Source organism: Heptranchias perlo, chromosome 18 (assembly GCF_035084215.1).
Source record: "Heptranchias perlo isolate sHepPer1 chromosome 18, sHepPer1.hap1, whole genome shotgun sequence".
NCBI classification, from domain to species: domain Eukaryota; kingdom Metazoa; phylum Chordata; class Chondrichthyes; order Hexanchiformes; family Hexanchidae; genus Heptranchias; species Heptranchias perlo.
In genome coordinates, this window is record NC_090342.1 from 38,826,902 (window position 1) to 38,850,390 (window position 23,489).

Below are 23,489 nucleotides of genomic sequence, written 5' to 3' on the forward strand. Positions count from 1 at the left end.
CCCACAATGTGTTACCGACCTTTCACTCAGTGTAGATCATGTTACCTTTTCCAATATTTAAAGACGTAACAGGATAATTTAGTTTTTTTTTAAAAATGAGAAGTTCATTGTTTTATGTTCATAATTGAATTCCTGTAATTAAAATATTCTGTGAGGTTAGGCAGTTTTAACATTATTGTTGCATGGTTATTAAAATTCAGCTCTTCTGTCATGAGTTAAGCTGACATGCGATCCTAGGATGCTGGCCCCTGGCTCTATGATCAAGATGAACTTGCATTGCCGGTTCAGTGCTGGTGGAATTTGCAACTTGAGCTGCTCAGGTAAAATCTTGATTCCCCCCACAGAGAAATTCAAATACTGTATCGCAGAACCAATTGTGTGACGGACAATTATTGTCGGGGGGTGGGGGAAGTAACCATTGGGAATCTCCTGTTTAAACCTTCTGTGATGGAATTTATAAGGAGCCTTATCTTTCAAGGACTATTGCCTTTAATTCTTTCAACATTTTTCCTCTCCTCTCCTAAATGTTCCATGGGTACTAAAAGCCTTCTTTTACCTTCCACAAATGATCATAATTAATCTGTAAGCCTACATTTTTAAAATTAATTCTTGAGATGTGGGCATCCCTGGCAAGGTTGGCATTTATTGCCCATCCCTCGTTGCCCCGAGAAGGTGGTGGTGGTGGGCCCCCATATTGAAGTGGTTTGGTACAACAGTAGCTTGCTAGGCCACTTCAGAGAGCAGTTAAGAGTCAACCACGCTGATGTGGGGCTGGAGTCACGTGTGGGCCAGACTGGGTAAGGACGGCAGGTTTACTTACCTAAAGGATATTAGTGAACCAGTTGAGTTTTTAATACAATCTGACAGCTTCATGGTCACTTTTACTGATACTAGCTTTTATTTCTAGATTTTAAAATAAAACAATTCAAATTCACAAACTGCAATGGTGGTATTTTAACTCATGTTCTCTGGATTATTAGTCCAGTAACAAACACTACACTACCGTACTGTTAAATGATGTCCAGTTTATTTTACCACAAAGGGAACAGCTCAGCTGAGACCTTTCCTGATCTGACCCATTGTCCACAAACACATTTTCCAGCAGGGATCACTGGGTAGCTATCGGTAACTATTTTTCCCTTCCTAATCCAGGGACACTGAGTAAATAGGTAACACCCCTAATATATCAGTTTGTTCTGATGATAGCCTTCACATCTCTGGGTCAGAAGATTGTGAGTTCAAGCTTCTTACCAGAGCATGTAATCTGTGCTGATACTCTCGAGCAGTATTGAGGGAATGCTGTATTGATGCTATCAATACAGAAGCTATCCTTCAGATGAAATGTTAACCTGTCTGCTTGTTCCACTGATTGAGGTGAATGATAAAGACCTATGTCACTATCTGAAGAACTGTAGGGGAGTTCCCCACTGGATGACATTCCTTCTTCAACCAATACCACCTAATTGGCTGCTCCTTCATCTCATGGCTCCTTGTGGCACATTGCTGGTGCAGAATAGTTGCCTTGTTTGCCTAGATAATAATCACTGTGCTTCAAAAGTAATTCATCACATGAAGTGTTCTGATATGATACTGTATAAAGACAACTATATCATTATCCCCACTCTGGTTGAGAGCAGCTAACTCAGCACAAACCAGGTATCCTACCTGGGATTGTTGCTTGTCTGTATGGTGCAGTACCTCACAATTCAGTGCATTAACACTCTCAGCCATCGAAAGAGTTGTTCTTTAACTTGCTTAGGAACAAGTCCCAGTTTGGATATTCAGCTCACTTGATTTCAAATTGACCAAAACCTATCAAACATGAAGCTCGAACTAAACCACCAAAACCTCCTGTGATCTCCTCAGTTGTAAAGTGGAAATCCATTGATTAAACAATTCCACTGTTTTAAAAAGCCGATGTTTGCATGTCCAATGAGTCATTTCATAACCAGGCAGGTTCTACCTGTAGTCTGTGTCTGATTATTGAGTCAACAAACTTCACATTCCTTTGTCTTTTTAGTCTGGGCTAATACTTGTTCCTCTTTTTAAATGTGTGCAAGAGGAATTTTGCTCCAGGGACTGAGTGTATTTTCATATTTGCTTCAGACAGATACCTTTGGGATGCACTCAAAACAAACATGAATAGGGTTAGAGGCGTATTGTGAACATGGGACACGAACAGTAGTGAATTCCCTCATGGCAATGTTTGGGGAACAAAGGGGTTAAGGGAAAGGGGGATTTTGAGGGGGTTAATTGCACTTGTGCAGGGATGAGAGATTACTGTAGCTCCCTGGCTGGGAGAGCAGTGATTCTGTGTTTCACCACTCCTGTCACTTTTAGCCCTTTTTTTCACTCTCTCTTTTCAGTCTGGGTTTTATTTAAGCAGCAGACACGTTGTCCCCGCGGTGAATTAGACCAGAAGCATTAGCTTGCAGAATATATGCCAATGAGCTAATGATTCTGACACTTTGACAATACTAGCCTTACAGCAAAGTACCCACACAGCAAAGCCTGTTTTTGTATCTCATATTTTTTTTAATGGTGAAATGTTTGTCAGAAAGAAACGGATTTATTTTCTGTCAATCCAGGCTATAATATCAGGGGTTATCCGGTTCCGGTCCTCAGGGCTTCAGACAACTAACAAAACACATCTTATTTCTGCTCCGATAGTTCCCTGTTATGCCTTTCAGATACAGGAAAAGTAGTGAAAGCATAAACCAGTTGAATGTGGCAGTGCCGTCTGCCATTCATTGCTTATGAAGCACCACGTGATAGGCCTTCATTTTCGAACAAAAATAAAAGTGTACCTGCAAAAATGGGAATAACAATTTTAAGAAAAACAAGTTACAAAGAGGTACGTGGTTATTTGCAAGTATATAAATAAAAACATCAAATAGAAAAATATTCTCTTTGAAAATATATACTTAGTTGGGTTTCTAAATGGAGGGAACATGCATTGCCGAAAAGCAATGAGAAACTTTTACATGCCAGGCAAAGTGCTGCTGTTCAAACAAACTGCTTTGGATCTGAGTTAGCAGAATGCTGGAGTATCTCTTGGTTGGTCTATATGTGAGACTGAATTTTATCATCACTAAATACACACAGATCCAAAATGCATGATGCTAGCCTTTCAATCGTTGCCAAAAATATCTTTTTTTAAAATCCTAAAAGAACCATCACACATCTTAGCCAGAACTTGCAAACCTTATCGACCAATTAGGTGGTGTTTGCATTTTATTCTAGAGGGTTCCAGCCGGGAATATGAGTGTTCCTTCCCTTTATGATATCATGAACTTCAATGAGAGACTGTCCCCTCCCCCGGATTATTTTAATCAACAGAAATTGCTGAAATGATCAGCAGACTTAAAGCAGGATATTTGTGTCAAATTCTTTTTGGTAAATATATTTTATATATTTCTTTTTTCTAGGTCGTCTTCTGCTAGTTTCACCCAGTTTAAATGGCAGGCAAGCAGGGAACTCGTTCCCAGACCTGTGGCTCCAACAAGTAACCAGCCTCTAAAGGATATAATTGGAGTGACTTGTGCACAGATTTTTTTTCTTCCTCTGGGGGGAAGCCCAGGCCACTCCTGAGCACTTATTCCATCCAACAGTATGGCCAAGATTGGCAGCTCACTGTGTGATGAATTGTGTCCTACCACACTATGGAACTGTCCAGTGGTGATGTAATTGTAAATGTTAAATAGTCCACACTAGTTCTGACTGACGTCTATGGGGCTACCTTAACATCTGTGAAATTTGGGAATTAACACCTCGGGAGCTGTGTTAAGTAACTTATTCCTTTTTGCTTCTCAGTTAAATATTGAAAATAAGAAAAAGATCTGGCCGCCCTTAATAGATTCCAAACCCATAAAAACTAAGTGTCTGAGCTTAAAGCAGGTCCAAAAAGTTAAGTCTGTTTCCCAATAAATCCTACTGTTAAAACTGAGAGTTATGTACAGTCCCGCAGCAAGAACTCCTGTAGAGCTTTGTGCATACTCAGAGAAGCAAGGCAGCCTTCCCATTGTCACTGAGCAGCACATCAACACTATACTCTAGTTAGGTAATTTTCAATATTAAACAAATTACAAAAGAAAAGTTACAATTTGCGTCCAGAATGCACCATATTTTAGTGACTTTATAACAACTTTTTGAAAGGGGTATGAGTCGTCAGAAGCGTTGCAACATGAGACTTTAAAGCAACTGACAGGTATCCAGTGGGAGTATTTGTCAGTATACCAATGTCCTAAGCCATGGGTTAACTGTCTGTGAATTCCCACAGGATGAACGTCAGATGGTATGTCTCACCTCCCAGTGTCTTGTTGCAGAGAAATATTGGCAGAGGCCTTGGAGTAGGTCCCATCAGCTCTACCCTGTCAAAGTGAGAATAACCTGTGCTGCGTGAACCTATAAGAGGGTGGGAAAAGTGAACAACAGGATAGAGAAGCTGGAGGAGGCCATGTTGGATTTTTGTTTCAATATAAAGCAGTGACTGATGCAGTCAATATTGGGCCTATTGAATGTTCCTAGTTTAATAGTGGGGGCCCTAGTTTAATTTCTTCCCCAAACAAATTATATTAAAACAATCATGAGTTTCAACTGACAGGAGATGGGGAGAAGGAATTAAAATGGATTGAGAGATTATTTCAGCTCTAAAGCATAACTTTGAAGCAACCTCCCAACTTGATGAATAACCTTAGTACCAAGACATTTGATAAAACACACCTACTGACAATCCCAATAACATTCCAGTGCGGAGTTACAAGGACAGCTGTCTCTTATTTAAATATTTCTGGTGTACCATCAGTGTCCACAGGACATTCTCTGTCTCGATGGATGTAAATAGGGAGATTTATTTTTACAGTGTTGCTGCTGCTCCATTCTCCTCAGCGTTAAAAATGCAAGTAAATCACTTAAAATTTGAATGAATTATGTAGCAGTTATTTCCATTTTTTTCCAAGGGTAACCTCCACCCTCTAATGGTAAACACATGCAATGCAGCATGGGCCTTGATGTACAGCCTGAGCTACATTTATTCTGTTCCTGTTCTGATTTGAATTTTCTACTGGCAATAATTGTGATGATTTTAAGCTGTTCTGTTTGCAAGAAGGTGCAAAGTAAACCCCATCATTAAGTGCACAAGTACAGGAAAATATTGGTAAAGTAAGAACTCATGTCTCGTTGCAGTGTTGTTCAACTGTTTTGAACCAACACTGATCCAGCTGCACTAGGAATATACAGGCACAACACTAGCACAGGACCAGGGTCCACAGGACTGAGTTGTTCGTTCCACCCCAAACTTCCCCCTCCCTTCACTCTTCTTGAGATGATGACTCATGCTAGGATATAGTACCTTGGGTGTTCGATATCCACCGGCACTTCACCCAAGTAGCCGTTCCTCTTACGTGAGCCTAGGCAGTGGGTTTCGGCCGGCAATTTGGCCATGGTGGACACCACGGCAGAGCCCGTTCCTGATCTCACTTGACACACTTTCTAGCTGGAGTTTTTTCTCTACCTGAGGGCACTGAAGACAATTGTAATACCCCTATTTCTGCTCCAGCTGCCATCAGCAAACTTAGATCACAACCTCCCGTATGTTTAGATGATCCTTGTACCATATGATACATTTATCCTTGAGCAAGCAGGGATTTTTTACACAAATATTCACTGTGGGTTAATTCTGAAGATTTACAGATTATTGCAATCTCCAGAGTAAATGGGGCCACATATATCTGAACTGAGTTATTTTTAATGAACAAGCTACCCATTTCAGTGTCTCTGTGGTACTGGAAACAGACCACAAACTACTTATAATTCATCTGTGCTGGAAAAATGTATTTAAACTAGATTTGGTCCAATATTATCATCCTCTGATGTGTAGCGTTTGATTTTTCAAACATCCAAAAACTTTATACATTTCACCTGTTGAGGATGTGACACAGACAACATATCTCACACTTCTAGTATGTTAATACAGAAAGGCCTGAATTCAAACAAGTTCAGTCGAAAGCTAATGAAGTTTTAACATCTCCTCCAATCATGCTCTCAATCTTAAAGGTTCTTTGAAGGCTGTTTGACACTCTAGGCACTGTGTCATAGTACTAAGTCTATGCAGTGTTGGGGTCAACTTGGCACTTAATGTTTCCTTTTTTAAGTTTTTGTTTTGATTGATTAATTGAAAGGATTGAATTGTGAAAGAGATAGCTGTAGTGGCAGAACTCTGGATGCCTACAATGGTGAAATGGGTATCAATACAGCCTCGACTGGTGTCCATAATGAGAAAATGCGACTCGCTTTTAGAAGAGTAACAGTGGAAGCAGTCTTCCTGTCAGCCGACACAGGGTGACACTGACATCAACTGTGCCGCCATCCACAGTCAAGACTATACCACAACTAGGTGAAGGACAGTGTCAAAGCAGGAAGGTACCAGAGACAGTAATATAAAAGGAAGGAATGTCATTTTCAAAATCAGGGTTGGACAATGCTTACAGTTGGTTATTGATGTAAATGTTCCAGTGTGGAAACTGTATGCACCAAGAGAGGAGGAATTGTTGGCAGATATTCACTTGAAGACAACTGTAGCAATTATGAGTCATCTCATTTCTATTTCTCAGGCATGCCGTTGTGCACAGCAGGGCTCTCAGACGTGGCTTTGATGCTCTGGAGATGGTTTCCCAGAGGGCACCAAGTTCAATTCCCAGCCTTGCCTAGAAATGTTAACTCAAGTGATTTCAATAGGGGAATGCCAACAGTTTCTCAGCATGGCTTGCCAGCTCTGTGGTGCTTTAAGTGCTCTGTGTCCCAGGGCAGAAAAATTAACAGGGTTTATCCTACTGCCTGAGCAACACATACCTTCCACTGGCCAATCCTGAAATGACAAATCTTTTCGTCTTCCTGACTGAAAAGGAGGCAAAGCAGCAGTGGGGACCTAAAAAGGGAACTTTGGGAAGGGAGAAAGAAATCTATCTCATCAAAGTCGTATGTATAAAGCATGTAGGACTTTAGAACTCAGGGTTAGTGTACCTGAACTCTCTGCTCCAATAATGGACCTCAGTTGGTCAGTCACACAATGTGGCACATCTTGCACAGCAGGTCAAATGAGAAAGCACCCACTAAAACCCACAATGCATTGCATTCCACTTAATGCAAGGGGCAGGGGAACAAAGCTACATATAGACCAACCAACGGTCAAATTGCATTACAGTCATTTAGTGAAATATAATACTTATAGCAATAACCAACAGAGCATAATTTCAGTCAAGATACCTATTCTAGGATGTCCCCATTCTGTAAAATGCAACACGACAAGAGACAACTGGAGAAGCAATACTAATCAAATTAAGTACCAATGTATTGTCCTGGGTAATAACATTTCCTTAACTATAAAAACATTCTTTTTTTTGTCAATAATTATGGTCAGCCATACCTGTAGCATATAATGTCCCTTTGTCCCAGCATTCAGGAACTTCCTTTCAAAATAAATTAATTTTTTTTACAGTATTTGAATCTATGAATATCTTGATGTAAATTTTAAAGTTAAACTGTTCATGAGTCCCTCTATATCATTCAAGCTGCGCTCCCTGTTAAACTATTGGTGTATATGCGGATTAGTGTCAGAAATATTTGGGGAAATATCCAAATGAACGTGTTATAAGTCAGGAAAGAATCTAACAAGTTTACATTAAAAAAAACATTACAATATTACTACCCGTTAGTGCTTAGTTTTTTTCATTCTATAACATAAATAAACATTTTTTTCTAGGTATCCAAACAGCTCCAGTGAGACTGGACAAGACAAATATTTAGTCATGTTCAAACAAAACAGCAGATTGATCTGCATGTCCTCCTGTTTTACTCTGAACCTCAGCACATCTTTTCTGGGATGATGCAGCTCAGTCATTTCCAGTTCTTAATAGCACTGAACTATATTTTTTTCCTTTGCCATGTGATGACTCTCCTAGTGCCCAGTTACTCACTCCAAGTGCTTCATGCACTTTTTTTTTTGCATGTGAAAGTATTGTTTTTGTTTTCTCAAAGCACAAGATTGTGCTGTAGTTGAGCAGAATTTCTTGTGGAGAATGTGAAAGTGGGGAGAGATCGTAAAGTGCATGCTATTCTGGGAGTTGTAGCTTGTTCACCCACTACTTGCCGTACAGATGTCAATAATACTGCCCATAAGAATGGACTGCAGCTCCCAGAGTGCATTGCAATTGTTGCAGACTTGCACTGGCACCAGTATGTTAAATTGCATCTGACGCTTGTTTTATGATGATCATGAGGTGGAAACATCAGCCAATCAACCTGCAACATCCTTTCAAGCAAAGAGTGGATTTTTGTGAAGAAAAATAGATGTGCAAAATGATGCTGTGGTGAGTTGATATTAAATTCCACTCTTTTTTTTGACTCCTTCTCATTTCTTTCCTCTCTTGTTTCTCTTTCGTTGTGTCTCTTTTCCCCCTAGGATGAAGTGTATGTCTTTTTTTCTGCCAGGGTAATTCCTCACTTGCAGGTGAACACTTCAGTCCTTTCGCTGCATGTGTTGCACTTGACGAAGCAGCACCAGTGGAACTTGCAGTTGCACTGCCACACTTTGGTATACTGGTGGGTATTATAACCTCGACCACAGCACATCAGGTCGCAGCCATCTCCATGATGAGAGGTGCGATTACATAACCGTCCCTGTGTGCCCACACTCCCCGTTGAGCTGTCCTCCTCGCAGTAATTCGGCGATCGCTCTATATAAACTAGATCTGTGTCCATGGGCTTTCGATAGGTCCTGGGCTTCTTGATTTTAAGAAAGGTGGGCTGTCGTAGTCTGGTGGCCCTTACCGCTTCAACATGAACAGCCTCGCTGTACTTTTCTTTCAAGATGTATCCAATTTCTCGGAATTTGGGAAGAGTTGTCCAACACGTCTTGGTTGTGCACGAACCAGAAACACCGTGACATTTGCATTCCAACTTCATTCTTTCTTCCAGAATCTATTGAAATTGAAGAATAACAAGTGTTACACGTAAATATTAAACCACTGACACTGTGTCCTTTTTCGATGTCTTGACTTCAGTTTTGCTTTATTTGAGATTTGATCAGTGCATGTGAGATGATATCCCCGGTTGCTCTGTCGCTAGTATTGGGGACGCTATTCTTTGACTCAGAAGCAACATTTGCATCATTTGCTTGCTTGTAATGTAGAAATGTAAAACGTTTGTTAGTTGACATATTTGAGTAGGTCGGCTCTGCCACTGGAAGGGGGTTGTTTTACCTGATGCTTTGACTTTTTGTTCAAAAAAAACTCCCATAAACTTTGTCTTTTTCAGCTAATTTTGCAGGATTTGCAGGGAGAACAACTACTTAAGAACCAGGATGCTAACCAATTGGATAGATGAAGTGTTCCACTGTGGGCTCTGCAATAAGAGTTTGGCGTCTGACTATGGGCCCACGTCCAGAATGTTAACCTGTCTTTCTCTATTCAGAAGTTAATGGACCTGAATTTTCTGTTTTTATTTAAGATTTTGGTCTGCTTTAAATAGATGAGATTGAGTTGAACCCACTCATTAAATGAGACACCGGTTACCACAAGTTTTCTCCTACTGATTGATTCCTTCAGTTTCTCTGTTCCTTCGTCACTTTACACAACCGTTTCTGTGCCTTTTTTTCCCTCCTGACCACCCCCTTCCCCCCCTTTATTGTATAATCACTTGGTCCCTGAATTTCCCTTGTTACTATCTTGCACACTTGTTTCCTCTTCTTTATGTTTGTTACATTTGAATTGGCAAATTGTATATAGTGAACTCAGAAGCCATCTTAATGTACATTGTCATTTCCCAGTGAGGGACCATCTAAAAAGTCTCGGCAAGTCCTTTAAACTAATTTCTTTTAATGGTTGGTTAATTTTGATACCTTACTTTTTAAAGTTGTTTGACTTGCTGCACCCAATGGCAACACCAAGCACTCCTGGGTCAGATGTACCACGGCTCAGCTACAGAGTAAAGCTTGGTCTCCTCTCCCCAACCTGTGAACAGCATTCCTTACTGCACTAATGGGAATGGTTCAGTTTCCCACACTAGTTTGCCCTCCATGTTTGAGGTACTTGTACACCGGCGATTGCTAAGTTTGCATTCTAGGGGACCAGCATCAGTACATCGACTGCTAAATCACATTCCCTTATACCAGCAACAGAATCATAGATCCATTAAAAAAAAACTGGGTCTAAGATTCTGCCACTGGAGGCCCCTTTAGCAGTCGATACAGATTTCCCAGAATCTAAACTAAACAAGCTCTACAAACTGTCTCGTGGTAAATTGTGTTGGTGCTGGAATTGATCCTTTAAATCTCAGGTGTGTTGAGGTGGATTACAACTAGTGAGAAAAAGCAGGTTCTTGTAAGGCTGTAGTGAATTCACAAACTTCTAGGCTACACTGAGAGACAGAAAGCTAATTAAAGCATGCGCTGAGTTTTTCAATTGGACCGACTTACACTCTCACATCACAAACCTGTGTCTTTAACATGAGGTTCAGGATGAGCCAGTTTTCCCATTTACTTCAGCTAACTAGCTTCCGTCTGCTTTCCAACCCCTTCCCCTGTTGACAGTTAAGAAGTTTCAATTGGTTTTCAGAATGTTTTTTTTGTTTCTGCTTCTTTCGGTTGATAGTCAGGAATGTGGGATATGCCTTGAGGAATGTGAGTTGTTTTTTGCTCTGTTATTTTATTGCTGTTTAAGAATCGGTTCTTCAACCCACTCATCTCTTTGGTCATCCAGGGGTCATTAATTCCTGGCAATCAGTGGACTCCAAACATTACATTAATATGACCTAATACTATGCACATTTGAACAGGAAATAGTTTGGCATCTGAAACATTGGGATAATAAGTTGATAATGACCACAAATTGGTTAGATAATAAGCAGGTTGCAATGTATTCCTTCTCTTTTTTTAAATATATTTTTCGATTGTTTTACAACCCAGAAGCTGCCTATGATACAGTACCATCCAAACTAAATAAATCCCACCCCAAATAAATACAATAGTCAAGTACCCACCATAAAATTATACATGACCAGTCTGTAATGGGTGTGTAAAAATTGTATTTTTAGCTCTTTAAGTACTAGGTGGGAATGTTCATACTTACATGCACTTAGCTGACACAGCAAAGTTTAAACAAACATCTGGACTTCGGCAAATTGTAATTACAAAATTATGTCACAGATCACTTCTCCTGTAACAGATACTGACATTCTGAAAGTTTGATTAAAAAAATGGAAGGGTTTGGTTCCATGCTCCTGCTATGGTGTGTCCATTAAAGGCAGGCCAAAATTCACTTTGTACGTGGCTCTTAATGCCACACTCACTAGCCAGCCAGCTGCGAGTTACGTTAGCTGACGGATTGACTAGCCAAACCAAAAGTGTACAAGCCAAATTCCTGCAGAATCAATGGTACTAATCTCATCCCATGTTTTACTTCTATAGCCAGTGGTGAGAAAACCCATAGCCACAGTGCAGACTGCCAGCAAATAGCAGTAGTGTAGAGTTCTGTTAGAGTTCATGCATCTTTCTTCAGAAAGTATTTTCAGATGAGCACACCTTTCATTGAAATTTCCATGTTAACATGTCTTCTGCTTTATACTGCAACTGCTAACTAATGCATATTTTGTGTAAGATTTGCTTTTGCCCTTTTTTCTTTCATATCCTGTGCCTCTGCATTGTTTCCACCTTCACTTGTTCTTCCTTGAGACAGAACAGAGTGGGACTTACACTTCTCCACTGGCACTGTTCATGTTACTCTAACAGCTAACAGAAGACTTGCATTGTGGGGCCCAATCTTTTCTTCCCCCACACTCCCTTTAACCATTCGGGGTGGGCGGAGTGCTGCACACACTTGAGGCGAGTTCTCTAGTTATGCTGCTGAAAACTGCCAAAGCAAAACTGAAACCTGAGTGCCAGCTTAGCTAAGTTATAGCACACTCACCTCTGCATCAGAAGGTTGTGGGTTCAAGCTCATTTCACAACCAGAGGACATAATGTAGGCTGACACTTCAAGTGGACTTTAAAGCTCCCATGTCACTATTAGAAGAACAGCAGGGAGTTCTCTCTATGTCCTGATCAACATTCCGTCCTCAAGTAACATCATCCAAAAAAAAATTAACTCATTGTGGGATTTTGCTGTGCACAAAATGGCTGTCATGTTCAGCTACATAACAACAGTGACTGCACTTCAAAAGTAATTTACTAAGTGTGAAGTGCTTTGGGGTGTTTCTGAGACACATGATAAGGTACTATATAAATACAAGTTCTTTCTTTGAGATTCAAACCCCAGCCCCTCAATTCCTGAATTGGGTCCAAACCCCTATTAGTGGAGCTGTCTGCTGAGTGAGTATATTCATATATTAAAATTCTATTGTATTAAGTTAAGCAGTTTAGTAGCACAGTACTACCTTTATGACCCAGAGATCACAGGTTCTAATCCCAGGTTAGCCTGACAATCAAGTCTGCCTATCTTAGCTGTGACAATAGTCAGCTCTTGGTGCACTGTTTGTATGGTGTTACATGATAATGGGGCATCCCTTCATGTGAGGAGGTGTGAAAGACTGAGCAAACTTGGCACGACAAATGGCCTTTTACCGCTCCATGCTGTGGAAGAGTCCTCATTCTAGCAACTTAGCTCAGAATTGGGGAAACTTGCTTAATGAGAGCAGTGAATTTAAATGTTGGTTGCAGCTGGCTTTTGAATGAAGTTTCACTGGACTGATTGTCCAACACCTCATCCACACTGAGGATCAAATCATACCCAACACCTTATAAGTAGCAGTATAGATTTATAAGTACAGTGCTGCAAACTGATGGCATAATGGTTACGAACATACAAATTAAGAACCGGAGTAGGCCATTTGGCCCCTCAAGCCTGCTCTGCTATTTGATAAGGTCATGGCTGATCTGATTGTGACCTCAACCCTACTTTCCCATCTACCTACTATAACCTTTGACTCCCTTGTTAATCAGGAATCTATCTAACTCAGCCTTAAAAATATTCAATGACCCTGCCTCCACCGCTCTCTGGGGAAGGAGTTCCACAGACTCACGACCCTCTGAGAGAAAAAATTTCTCCTCATCTCTGTCTTAAATGGGAGACCCCTTATTTTTAAACTGTGGCCCCTAGTCTTTCCCACAAGGGGAAACACCCTCTCAGCATCTACCCCTTCAAGTCCCCTCAAGATCTTATATGTTTCAATAAGATCACCTCTCATTCTTCTAAACTCCAATGTATACAGGCCCAACTTGTCCGACCTTTCCTCATAAGATAACCCCCTCATCCCAGGAATCAGTCGAGTGAACCTTCTCTGAACCGCCTCCAAAGCAGTTATGTCCTTTCTTAAATAAGGAGACCAAAACTGCAGTATTCTAGATGTGGTCTCACCAATGCCCTGTACAACAGTAGCAAAACATCTCTACTTTTATATTCCATTCCCCTTGCAATAAATGACAACATTCCATTTGCCTTCCTAATCACTTGCTGTACCTGCATACTAACTTTTTGTGATTTATGTACTAGGATACCCAGATCCCTCTGTACCTCAGAGTTCTGCAATCTCACTCCATTTAAATAATATACCTTTGTGTCATCAGCAAATTTAGCAACTATACATTCGGTCCCTTCATCCAAGTCACTGATATAAATTGTAAATAGTTGAGGCCCCAGCACTGATCCATGTGGCACTCCACTCGTTACATCTTGCCAACCTGAAAATGACCCATTTATGCCTACTCTCTGTTTCCTGTTAGCTAACCAATCCTTTATCCATGCTAATATGTTACCCCCTATATCATGAACTCTTATTTTGTGTAGTAGCCTTTGATGTGGCACCTTGTCAAAAGCCTTCTGGAAATCCAAGTACACCACATCCACAGGATCTCCTTTATCTACGTTGCTTGTTACTGCCTCAAACAACTCTAATAAATTAGACAAACACGATTTCCCTTTCACAAAGCTGTGTTGACTGCCTGATTGCATTGAGGTTTTCTAAGTGCTCTGCTATAACCCCTTTAATAATAGATTCCATCATTTTCCCTGTGTCAGATGTTAAGCTAACTGACCTGTAGTTTCCTGCTTTCTGTCTCCCTCCTTTCTTGAATAGAGGAGTTACATTTGCTATTTTCCAATCTGATGGGACCCTTCCAGAATCTAGGGAATTTTGGAAAATTAATACCAATGCATCTACTATGTCTGTAGCCACTTCTTTTAAGACCCTAGGATGAAGTCTGTCAGGACCTGGGGACTTGTCAGCTTTTAGTTCTAATATTTTTTTCCGAACCTTTTCCCTGGTGATTGGAAATGTTTTAAGTTCCTCCCTCCCTTTCACCTCTTGATTCACAATTATTTCTGGCATGTTCTTTGTATCCTCTACAGTGAAGACGGACACAAAATATCTGTTCAGTTCATCTGCTATTTCCTTATTCTCCATTATTAATTCCCAGACTCACTCTCTAGAGGACCAATGCTCACTTTACTTACTCTTTTCCTTTTTAAATGCCTGTAGAAGTTCTTACTATCTGTTTTTATATTTCTAGCTAGATTTCTCTCGTACTCTAATTTCTCTCTCATTATTCTTTTAGTCATTCTTTGCTGTTTTTTATACTCTGTCCAATCTTCTGACCTGCCACTAATCTTCGCGGAATTGTATGCATTTTCTTTCAATTTGATACTATCTTTAACTTCCTTAGTTAGCCACGGATGGCATGTCCTTCCCCTAGAGTCTTTCTTTCTCACTGGAATGTATCTTTGCTGAGTGTTATGAAATATCTCATTAAATGTCTGCCGCTGCATCTCTACTGACCTGTCCCTTAACCTAATTTCCCAGTTCACTTTAGCCAGCTCTGTCTTCATGCCCTCATAATTGCCCTTATTTAAGTTTAAAACACTAGTCTCAGACTTACTCTTCTCTCCCTCAAACTGAATGTGAAATTCAATCATATTGTGATCACTGCTACCTAGAGGCTCCTTTACAATGAGGTCATTAATTAATCCTGTCTCATTACACATTACCAGATCTAGAATAACCTGTTCTCTGGTTGGCTCTAGAATGTGCTGCTCTAAGAAACTGTCCCAAAAGCACTCTATGAACTCATCTTCCAGGCTACCTTTGCCAATCAGATTCTTCCAATCTATTTTTAGATTAAAATCCCCCATGATTATCGCTGTTCCTTTCTCACAAGTCCCCATTATTTCTTCCTGTATATCCTGTCCTACAGTGTGGTTACTGTTGGGTGGCCTATAAACTACTCCCACAGCGACTTCTTGCCTTTACTATTTCTTATCTCTACCCAAACTGATTCTACATCTTGGTCTTTAGAACTAAGGTAATTTCTCTCTATTATACTTATGTCATCCTTAATTAACAGAGCTACTGCCCCTCCACTTTTTCCTAGCTTTCTGTCCTTCCGAAATGTTGCCTAAAGCAGGGTGCCCTAAACAATATGGTGTGTGATGCACTTCTGGTGCAGACTGAGCACGCACACAGGCACCACACCATATTGGGCCCTGCTGTGCCATTTTGCGCCCGATAAATGGGCGCTGCGCAATCAAATTTCTAGGCTAATATGTTCTGGTGGTATTAGTTGAGGGACGAATATTGGCCAGAACACACTGCTCTTCTTTAAATTGTACCATGTGATCTTTTACATTGAGCTGAACAGGCAGCCGGAGCCTTGGTTTAATATCTCATCCAGAAGAAGGCCCCTCCAACAGTGTAATGCTCCCTCAGTACTGCACTGAGGTGTCAGCCTGTATTATGTACTCAAGTCTCTGAAGTTGGGCTTCAATATGCACCTCTGGTTCAGAGGAAAGTGTGCCATTGAGCCAGGCTAATTAGTTTTAAATCAGTAAGATTGGCTGAAATTTGGGATAAAATTGTTCTGATTTTAGGTTTAATAATCAGAAGTAAATTCACTGTTTAAGAGTTAGGTTCAATGTTGCAATTTAAGCAATCCCAATTTTAATCCATGGTATTTGTGTAGCAAATCACAAAATTCCCAGAGAAATCTATGACTTCATTTAAAAAAAACCTGTAACCTCAGCCATCCTTCCAGAGCATGCCACCTCCGTCAGTGGACGAGCGGGCGCCTCCGTCAGTGGACGAGCGGGCGCCTCCGTCAGTGGACGAGCGGGCGCCTCCGTCAGTGGACGAGCGGGCGCCTCCGTCAGTGGACGAGCGGGCGCCTCCGTCAGTGGACGAGCGGGCGCCTCCGTCAGTGGACGAGCGGGCGCCTCCGTCAGTGAACGAGCGGGCGCCTCCGTCAGTGAACAAGCGCCCGCATCCTTTATAGACAGAAGTCAAACACCCAACGTTTGCACAAACGCACAATTCCATTTTGTGCGACACTGATTTCATTTTCTCAAAATCTTGTTCTTGCAATTTTTCTAATTTTAAAGGGAATCAAACTAAGATTTCCTTAACTATGATAGGGTGCCAACTGGACTCAGTTGGTTATACTCTCATCGCTGCGTCAGAAGTTTGTGTGTTCAAGCCCCACTCCAGCACTTAAAACACAGAATCTAGACACAGTCCAGTAGAGATTTTGAAGGATTGCCGTATTGTTGGAGGTGCTGATCTCCAGGTGAGATTTTGATCCAAGGTCCCATCTGCTTGTTTCAGTGGTTGAGGCAGACATTAAAATTTCCTTGGCACTCTTTGAAGTAGTGCAGAGAGTTTCCCTGATGCCCTGGCTAACATTCACCTTTCAACCAACACCAAAAAAGATGAACTGATTATTAATCTCAGTTCTGTTTGTAGAGCTAAAATAGCTGCTATCTGTGCGCTTTAAAGTAGTTCATTGTATGTGAGGTACTTTGAGATGTTTCTGGGAGATGTGATAAGGCACCGTATAAATGCAAGTCTTTCTTTTCTTCTAGCTGTCTTCAAATATCAGGTTTGTAACCTGAGTAGGTGCTCCCTCCATCCCCATGATTAAATTACATGTCTTTTCTATTTTCACATTTCTGCTCCTTCCTTGGCCAAGTGCCATATGCCCTTCCCTAGCTGAGTGTGTGGGCAGGTGACCTGCCCTCTTTGACAATCTGCTGAGAATTGTATGGAGGTGGCAAGCAATGTGTTACCCTCTGATATTCCTGCTTACCTCATGTTGAAGCACCTGCTCTCACCAGTGGTTTCAGTTTAAATATTTAGCAGCGACTTTTTTTTTGCGGGGGGTGGGGGTGGACATTTTTTCCTGTTTTGTTCAGATCCAGCACAGATTAACAGAGCTCATGTCTCTCAAACACACACTGAAAGTACTAAGTAGAACAACTCTAGAAATTCTTAGCCTAGTTCCTGTCGAGCCTGAGTCTACAGTGTAATTCTGTCCTTAAAGTTGCTGCAATTGAGACTAATGCTGGGCAGTCTCACTAAGAGAGGGCATAAAGATGGCAATGTGGGAATCCTGGTGTATAGAACTTGACGTCGTTACAAAAGCTTGAGGGGGCTCTGAACTTTATTTAACCCATGCTTTACTGGCATTGAGAGTGCTTGAGATGGACGTGGAGTGCAAAGAAAAAAGAATTCCACCTTCCAGCACCTCACTGATGAGAACAAATACACACAAGAAAAAAAAGTCTACATATTCATCATACGGATTGGAATTGAAGTTTTCCCTGCCCTAGATACACAGATACCTTTCTCCCAGCCTCATTATTATGCAGATTCATCAGCCTCCTGGCATTTTTTTTGATCTCCCTCGCATCTACGAATTTCCTTGAGAACTCGATTCCATATTTGATGTCTGCAGAGCAGCCTCCCCATTTCCAGCCTTCCTCCTGGTTGTAGTAGCCCTGCTTCTCTCGGTCACAGCCACAGTTGCTCAGGTTTCCTTGACTGCAGGCAGCAGTCACTGCATGAGCGACACCAGCTGCGGTAATGGCATAAGTGAATGCTGCTTCTCGGCTACCTGCAGACACAGGATGGCAACCATTAGGATGTCAGGTACCTGTGTTTTTTAAAAATCTATAAAACTTTTAAAGCATTAATGAAACAGTGCATGGTTGATAGTTCATTTAATCACAGAATATCAGACAATCAAACACACTGAATGACAATAGGATATTCTCGCTCTGTTCTTGTGGAGACCATTCGCTGAAGTTCTTCGAATGTTTGAAACCCTGGAATGGAAAGTAATCACAGTGCATCATCTCAAATGAAAAGAAACTCTCCTATCATTAGAAGCAAGAGCAAGCTTTCATTCATCCATCTATCTATCTAATCTATCTAATCTATCGAATCTATTTAAATGAAACAGGCTGGCAGCAAGAGCAATTGTGGCTGAGATGATTACGTTCTTTAATTGGAGATGGATAAATAAATGTTGGGAAAAGGATAGGTGGTTCTAGGGATAGGTATAGACTCAGATGATCATTCCATGGATTTAATGATTCCTGTGCTGTGGGCAGGGGGTGCCCAGAGGACAGCAGACCACTGTTGATAATTGGAGTTGTAAAGATGGATCAATATCCTAGAGGTTTTTTTTTGTTATTATCTTTGAAGCTCGGGGAATTTTCATGCAGAATTTCCCCTCTGGAGAATAAATGTTAGGGTCAGAATCCACAATAGGGTGTATTGTACCTGATGTATGGGAACACAGAGGAGTGAGCTTGATAGCTAATGGCTGTATTCTCTTTCCAAGTCAACAATGGAGATATTGGGATGGGTGATCAAAAGCTTGGGCAAGGAGGCGTGTTTGGTGAAGAGGTGGGGAGAGGTTTTGGGAGGGAATTTCAAAGCATGGGGTTCAACTTGGAAGCAATTGGAAGGAGTATTTAAAAACTAGTAACATTCAAAACAAGTGTGTTTACAGGCCTTCAATCATGGCTGACTAAAACCCTACAATAATTCTGAAACCTCAAGTCATGTTTAAGCATTCTCCACTCCCCTAGTTGGTGGTACAGTATTAAATCAATGGGAGTCTGTTTCTCACACTATTGCTACTGGAACACCATGGAAAATACCAACAGGTTTTATAATCTCTCAATCTATTGAAATGTTGCAGAGTGCTGTCACAGTGCACATGGCTTCAAAGGAAACCTTGGCTAAACACAATGCACTGACACAGCCCTGCCAATAAGACACTGAAGTTAGTTTGGACTGCAGTAAACTTAATTTTGTCTGGACACTATGGTCATTGCTGGCAGTAAATCTCACACCCTGTATTATTGACAGTAACAACCCAAAAATGCCTGGAATGAGAAAAGGCTATTCAGCCCATCAAGACAAGTTGCCCTACAATGGACTCAACCCTGCCTATTCAAGTTGCCGAGCGAAAGTTTGCATCAGGAAAATGACAACAACGTGAAAGACATCCCATGGTATAAATCACAGCCCTGGTTGCTCTGCTTTACCTCTGGCAAAACATCCTCAAACTGGAATTCACATCCTCTGTGTACAACATTGTTTCTTGAAGGAAAAAAACAAACCTGACTCATGCAGAAGTCTTGTGTCTTATCAAACTCAAAAGGAGAATTTTTCTAAAGGAGAGTTTTTCTGTGGGAAGTGCTTATAGATAAATCGTGCACCCCAGCCCGTGATTTACTATCCATTAACTTTAATGCCAGGCACACACAAGTGACAAATTTACCCTTAAGAAAAGGCCTGTTAAAAGGCATATAAACCCCTAGTGAATTGCTTCTGTATTTATTCTTTTTTTTAAAGTATTGCACTTCCTCTGACTTACTGCTCCTATGTCTTATCCAACCTATAAAATGTGACTAGGGTAGTTTTAGTTGGTATCCATTGGACTAGTGATGTGTTATTTTTCACCTTTTGGGAGTGAGAGGGGAATGTGGTTAGTATCCTACATATTCTCCAGTGATTGATGTACCTTTCATGGCTGATTGTTAAAACTTGGCGCCCTAACCCTTACACAACAATACAAGAGCCCAGTGTAGGGAGTCTCTGCCCCGGCACCCTCCCCAGAATCACTGGCCTTGTAACGGGCACGCAGCGGTTCTGTCCCCTTACAAGGCCAACCCGAAAATCCCGGAAGCAGCAAAGACCCAGCGAGACCTGCTGTTTCCCAGTGGGTTTTACCGGACTGTCATCCGTTATGGAGAGACTCCTGCGGAGCCCCCGAGGAAATGAAAACTGGCTTTTAGCCATCGACAGAGAACAAATGTCTTAGGAAAAAATCCCCCCGCCCCACCCCCACCTGCTGTAGCAATGTACAACCCAGGCTATCCTCATGCTTTAAGTAGCATGTTAAAGAGTAACCTGCAAAGAATTCCTTTGCTGTGGTCTTGGCCGAGAAACATTGTGTAATATGAAGGAAAAAAAAATCAAACACGGGCAAATAAAATATAAATATAAGATTTGTTCTACGTGCTTATGTAGCAGTGATCATAGACTTTGCTGCAGAGAGAACAAAGCCTGTTTCGCTAAAGATGGTCTTGGCTGCATTCTCACCATAGGGCACGATTTCAAAGAAACCTCCTAGCATGTCCGCAGTTACAGAAGGTCTGTGTAAAAGGAGAATTCTCACAAGCCAGACAAACACCAGCTATGACATAGTGTTTTCTACCCTGCTGACTCCAGGACTTCATTGTGAGAATACTAATTATGTTCAAAAGTTGGGGAGCCTCGGCTGGGCTGAAGAAAAAGCAGGTCATCATAAAACACAGAACAATATACGTGGGGGGGAAGCATAAAATATCTAGTTTGTACAAAAAAAAACCTCCTCCTCTTTGAGAAGGCGATTCCAAGACAGTAATCAAATCTCAGGATTCAAATCTCGTCTTGAGCTCTGAATACAAATTCTGATTCGCTTATCATCACCTGAACTCCAGATTCAGGTTCAGATTGTAATTTCCCCTCCAGGTATATTTTTTTAATGTATTTCTATTTTTTGGATGTGCTGCCTTGCTGTGTCATGTGTGCCAAGAGCAGTTCATAAAATCATTATTTTAAATGGGAGATTCACCATTTGCACCTTTCTTTAAAAAATAAATCTGTATGGACAGTTAGATAAAGTTAGCAACAAAAACAAAAATGCTGGAAACACTCAGCAGGTCAGGTAGCATCTGTGGAGAGAGTAGCCCAGGACGTTTCTGGTATTGGCCCTTCCTCAGAACTGTAATGTCTTGCCTGTTCTCTCTAAAGATGCTGCCTGACCCGAGTGTTTCCACCATTTTATATTTTTGTTTCAGATTTGCAGCATCTGCAGTATTTTTCTTTTTGTAAATAAAGTTAGAATTCATTAGTTAAATGGCTTGTGTTTTTGTTCTATTTCTTTCCTTCTACGAATGATGTTGAAATAGCTAAGGATGAAGTTGAAAGAGACTTAGGAGTTTTAGTAGTCTTACGCTCAACGTGTCCAATCAATGCAGAGCAACGATCAACAAAGCCAATGGAATGTTGAACTATGTAGCCAAAAAAATAGGATACATTTCAGAGGAAATCATGATCAGACCGTACAGTGCTCTGGTCAGGCCACGTCTAGAGTACTGTGTCCAGTTCTGGTCATTGAGATGCAGGCGAGACATTCAAGCAGTGGAGGCAATGCAAAGAACAACCACAAGGCTGATCCCTAGTTTTAAAGGTCTGTGTTATGATGAATGAATGAAGAGATTTGGGCCTTTCAACCTGGAAAAGAGGTGCCTGAAAAGTGATCGCATAGAGATATTTTTGGTAGTTAATGGAATGGAAAAGGTAAATCTGGTGATAATATTTTTTAAATAAATTGTAAGAGTGGGACAGAGGAACACAGGTTCAAACTAGTAAAAGGTAAATTTAGAACAGATATCAGGAATAATTCTTCACACAAAGAGTGATTAAGACTTGGAATTGATTCCCAGATAGAGTAGTAGAGATGGAAACCCGGGAATCATTTAAGAATTGAATGGATGCTGTAATGGGGCAGATGTTTTAGGGTCTTTCTGGATGAATGAATTAATATGGGCCAAATGGCCTTCCTTATCTATGATTATCTTTCGATTTTGTGTTTTTGAATATTGTTTCAAGGATGGGCACCAGTGATTTCAGTGGGAGAACTACTTGGAAGGACTTACTGAACTCAACAGGCTGAGGGAGCTGAATTATTATAGAAAGGTAAGGACATTAATGCAGAGAACCAACTGGCAGCAGTTACTGAGTCCAATAGATAAGTTAGTAACACAGGATACTAGCTGGAAGTAGTTACAGAACATGACTATATGAACGAGTTGAATTAACACTGGGAGGTGGTCATTCACAAAGGAGCTGGCTTAACACCCCATTTCTGGTTGAAAGACTATCTGCAAGTGATGATTCAGTTCCCGTACAATGTTGGGCCCAATAACTCTTCCCTTCTAGGCCCTCCTGATACTGTCAACTCTCCAGTTTAAAAGGTATCATTGAGCTGTAAAATGTAGTTGACAACATTTTCTTAAGTGTCTAAACGTATAATAGATTATATAATTTGCATCAAAGATCGTTATCAAGTTGGCTGTATCTTTTGATACTGCACATCAGAAAGCACTTCTGCACTTAAGACTGGGTTTTTGGTGAGTACCATCAACTGACTTCTGTGTATTATTCTCTCATGTTGATAGTGTCCTGTGTATCTGATCTCCTGTAGGCTTGTTGGAGGTTGGAGAAAATCAGCTTCCAGAGGGCCAATAGGAGAGAAGTGCAGGAGAATCTAAACATTCTTCAATTGTTTTTAAAAAAACAAGTCATTGGCCTGTGAATAGAATGCTAATCCAGCCCAATTTTACCTTACAATGCAAATGCATTAAACTGGCTCGGTGTGTTTAGAAGGCCATCAAGGAAGGTTGGAATTGCAGTTGAAATCAGGGTACCCACAAAAAAGTAGGTCTCTGTTGCAATTGGTCCTATAAAGGCTGATCAATTTGCCAGCACTACAGTAATGTAATAGCACCTATATTCATTCACCCACCCTCTGCAAAACAGCAGCAATACCCCTTTCAGATATAAATTCCTACCCGCCCCCCCCCCCCCTACAAAATAATCATATTTTTATAGAAACAAGTAAATTGATATTAATCACCATCCTTAAATGTCTCTAAATCACCTTTTCTCTTTGTTGGAAAGATACCGGCTTCCCTTTGTAGAATTTTAATCTTACACATATAAAAGTGCTTTTCTAGAGTACTACACACCCCAGTGCCAGTTTTGTATGGACATCACATGGATACTGGTCGTTGCAGTACATTCGCTGCTCACAAACAAGATAAATGTGGTGTATGTATATTTTAGTCTGTTGGCAATGCACCACATCCTCGGCTGAGAGGCTGGGGTCTCCTCCCCCATGTTGCTCAAGAGATGGTTGCTTGTTGGAGTGTAACAGCCACCTGGGGTGGTTCCTCTTCCAGTTTCCTTTCTCCTTTGCCTGGTTTCACTGGACACCTGCCCCCCCCCCCTGCCTCCACCCAAAACTGATCCTACATCTAATATAAGGGATCATTAACAATAATTTGCTGTTGCAGTTTATCCTCTAATTTTTTTTACTTAGGTTACTACCT

The 23,489-nt window shown here is 41.0% G+C and overlaps 1 protein-coding gene across 2 annotated transcripts in view; it reads right to left on the reverse strand.

Annotated features, from left to right (window-relative positions):
- Window positions 1–2,514: 2,514 nt before the first annotated feature.
- The window catches only part of LOC137334773 (protein Wnt-7b), an 89,199-nt gene continuing 68,224 nt past the window's right edge, over window positions 2,515–23,489 (reverse strand). Inside the window, exons 3-5 of one of the 2 annotated variants that reach the window (XR_010966232.1) lie at window positions 17,658–17,929; window positions 7,424–8,976; window positions 2,515–2,807 (exon numbers count right to left, since the gene is read on the reverse strand). Coding sequence is in view for 1 of the 2 variants with exons in the window: in XM_067999742.1 (XP_067855843.1) it covers window positions 8,497–8,976; window positions 17,658–17,929 (752 nt within the window). In the remaining variant the exon portion in view is untranslated. Of the gene's footprint in view, window positions 2,808–7,301; window positions 8,977–17,657; window positions 17,930–23,489 lie in introns of those variants that run through there. The other variant, XM_067999742.1, reaches the window with a different exon arrangement.